The sequence below is a fragment of the Octopus bimaculoides genome, chromosome 1 (assembly GCF_001194135.2).
Source record: "Octopus bimaculoides isolate UCB-OBI-ISO-001 chromosome 1, ASM119413v2, whole genome shotgun sequence".
NCBI classification, from domain to species: domain Eukaryota; kingdom Metazoa; phylum Mollusca; class Cephalopoda; order Octopoda; family Octopodidae; genus Octopus; species Octopus bimaculoides.
This window is the reverse complement of record NC_068981.1, coordinates 132,899,706-132,902,780: the sequence shown is the minus strand read 5'-3', so window position 1 is coordinate 132,902,780 and position 3,075 is coordinate 132,899,706. Positions and strand designations below refer to the sequence as shown.

The 3,075-nt window shown below is 37.4% G+C and overlaps 1 protein-coding gene across 5 annotated transcripts in view; it reads right to left on the bottom strand.

The window, feature by feature from the left end:
* The window catches only part of LOC106870290 (paladin), a 141,597-nt gene that overhangs the window by 10,092 nt on the left and 128,430 nt on the right, over nt 1-3,075 (bottom strand). For all 5 annotated transcript variants that reach the window (XM_014916313.2, XM_014916314.2, XM_014916312.2 and 2 more), the window contains exons 16-17: nt 2,573-2,719; nt 1,554-1,826 (exon numbers count right to left, since the gene is read on the bottom strand). In XM_014916313.2, coding sequence (XP_014771799.1) covers nt 1,554-1,826; nt 2,573-2,719 — 420 coding nt within the window. The remainder of the gene's footprint in view (nt 1-1,553; nt 1,827-2,572; nt 2,720-3,075) is intronic.

The following is a 3,075-nucleotide window of genomic DNA, read 5'->3' as shown; positions in this document are numbered from 1 at the left end:
GTAAAAGCACCCACTACACTCTCTGAGTGGTTGGCGTTAGGAAGGGCATCCAGCTGTAGAAACTCTGCCAAATCAGACTGGAGCCTGGTGTTGCCATCCGGTTTCACCAGTCCTCAGTCAAATCGTCCAACCCATGCTAGCATGGAAAGCGGACGTTAAACGATGATGATGATGATGATGATGATATATATATATATATATATATATATATATATGTGTGTGTGTGTGTGTGTGCATATGTGTGTGTATATGTTTGTGTTTGTTTTTGTCCCCCCAACAACGCTTGACAACCGATAGTGGTGAGTTTACGTCCCCGTAACTTAGCGGTTCGGCAAAAGAGACCAATAGAATAAGTACTAGGCTTCCAAAGAATAAGTCCTGGGGTTGATTTGCTCGACTAAAGGTGGTCCTCCAGCATGGCCACAGTCAAATGACTGAAACAAGTAAAAGAGTAAAAGAGAGTAAAGAGTATACATTTTCTATTGCTGGATGCTCTTCCTGTTACCAACCTTCACCTGTGAGTGAATTTGATCAGATGGAAACTGTGCAGAATCCTGCCATATGTATAAATATGTATATATGTATGTATGTGTGTATGGCTTGGTGTTTGTCCTCCAGCACCACTTGACAACTGGTATTAGTTTGTTTACATCCCTGTAGTCTAGCAGTTCATCAAGAGAGACTGATAGAATAAATACTTTAAAAAAACTGGCTTTTCCATTGCTTTCTCCCTCTATTGTGTGCATACTTGTCTATGCTTTTGTCCATGTGTATGTGTGTATATGTATGCATACATATATCTATTTTTTGTGGATAATGTATGTTTGTGTATACATACACACATGTGTGTGTGTGTGTATACACATACTCACACATTTCGGTTGATCCAATCAACTGAACACATTTTGGTTGATCCAATCGACCAAACAGCCTGTTTATAAAATTAACAATGCTAATGGTTGAGTACTCCACAGACACACATACACTTAATAATATAGTTCTCAGAAAGATTCAATATAACACAGAATGTGACAAGGCTGGCCCATTAAAGTACAATGGGGTACGACTCATTTTTACCAGCTGAGTAAAAATAAAGTGTCTTGCTCAAGGACACAACACATTGCCAATCTTACGATCATGAGCTGAATACCCTAACCAGTAAGCCATGCAACTTCACTGATAGAATAACTACCAAACTTAAAAGTAATTCAACTTTACAATGAAAGTAAACAAAGATTGTTCTTTTTTAGAAACGTTGAGATGTATTGTAAGAACAGAAATAAAGTTTAGTTTAATGGGAAAACACTTGACACGTAATCACAGAGATGTGAGTTCGAGTCTCATGGCTGGCCAGTAGCGTATTTTTCTGCAATAAATGGATAATTTATCCTGATCACGCTATTTATAGCATTATCACGCATTTGAGTAATAACTTTATTTCTGTTCTTAAAAGTAATTATAGGGGTCAATTTTTTTCAACTAAACCTTTGATGGTCACAATCCAATAATTGAAACAAGTGAACAGATAGAAGATTTCTTTTAGGTGTACTTACAACTTTTTGGTACATATAGAGACAAGCCACTGCCATGGCAAAAGTGGTTCGTTCAATTCCACTGGGGCAAAAGAAACAGTAGGCAGGGTTGAAAAGTATGCTACTGACACTGCTATTATTACTTGTTCTGCAGGTATTCTTGTTGCTGTGGCTTTTACTGAAAACGGCGCCAGTACTTGAGCGATGAGAAACTTCAATGGATTTCCTTAGGTTGCTGTTGTCTTTGTACTTGCGCTCTACGTTGATGAAAACTTCAAGCAAAGAATCAAATATCTGGACAAATATAAAAATATCTCAAGTAAATTAGCATTCCAAAACAGCAAAATTGGTGGTTAGTGTATCCCATTAGCATTTAAGCTGACCATATCTGACCCAAATATCCTTCTTGTTTTTTTTATGATCAAACCTGCCATATCTGACCTCTCACACCTACCCTACAACACCATTCTAAAAATATACACATTACTGAAATCTCAGAGCTACAAGATGGTGCTTCTTTTTTTCTTTGTTTTCTCTTTTCCTTTCTTTCTATTTTCTATTTTTTGCTTTTTTGCTTTTTTCTTTCTTTTGTCCTTTTTTATCTATCACATAACTTGACTTTGTAAATGAACAATCTGGTGTGTTTACTTTAATGGCCAACCAATATATACAGTGAGTTTCTTTGCCCTAGGGGTCAGGAAGACACTCAGCAAGAAAAGGAAACGAAGTTGGAAAGAGAAGAAAAATAAAGATAATAATGATGATGATGATGATGATGATGATGATGATGGTGGTGGTGGTGGAAGTGGTGGTAGTGATGGTGTGATAGCAGTGTTGGTGATGATGGTGGTGGTAGTGGTGGTGGTGATGGCGATGGTGGTGATGGTGGTGGTGGTGGTGGTAGTGGTTCAAGTGATGGGTGATGATGGTGATAATGGTGGTAGTTGTGGTTGTGGTTGTGGTGGTGTTTGCGGTGGTGGTGGTAGTGGTGGTGGTGGTTAGCAGTGGCAACAACAACAATGACCACAAATCCTACTTACATTTTCATTTGATAAATAATTTAAAGGTATTGGCACATGATAATAAAGCTGGTTTGGAAAACTGCCTTCAGTCATTCTAAATACATCTTTTGTTGTCATCATCTCAATCAAATCAGGTGTTTCTGAATTATTGACATCTTTGTGGAACTGGAAAAAATTTGAATTAAAAAATAATTTTAAAAAATAATGGAAAATCATGCAATATCAAAAACATAATTGATGATTCGTGAATTGAAAAAAGCAGTTGAGAATGCAGGAAGCTAGAGGCTGAGATAAAAGAAGAAACCAAGGTACCAAATGGAATTTACATGGACACAAGTGTGACTGTGTGGTAAGAAGCTTGCTTCCCAGCCACATGGTTCTGGGTTCAGTCCCACAGCATGGCAAGTGTCTTCTATTATAGCTGTGGGCTGGCCAAAGCTTTGCAAGAAGATTTGGTTGATGGAAACTGAAAAAAGCCCATCAAATGCACAAATATATATATATATATATATATATATATA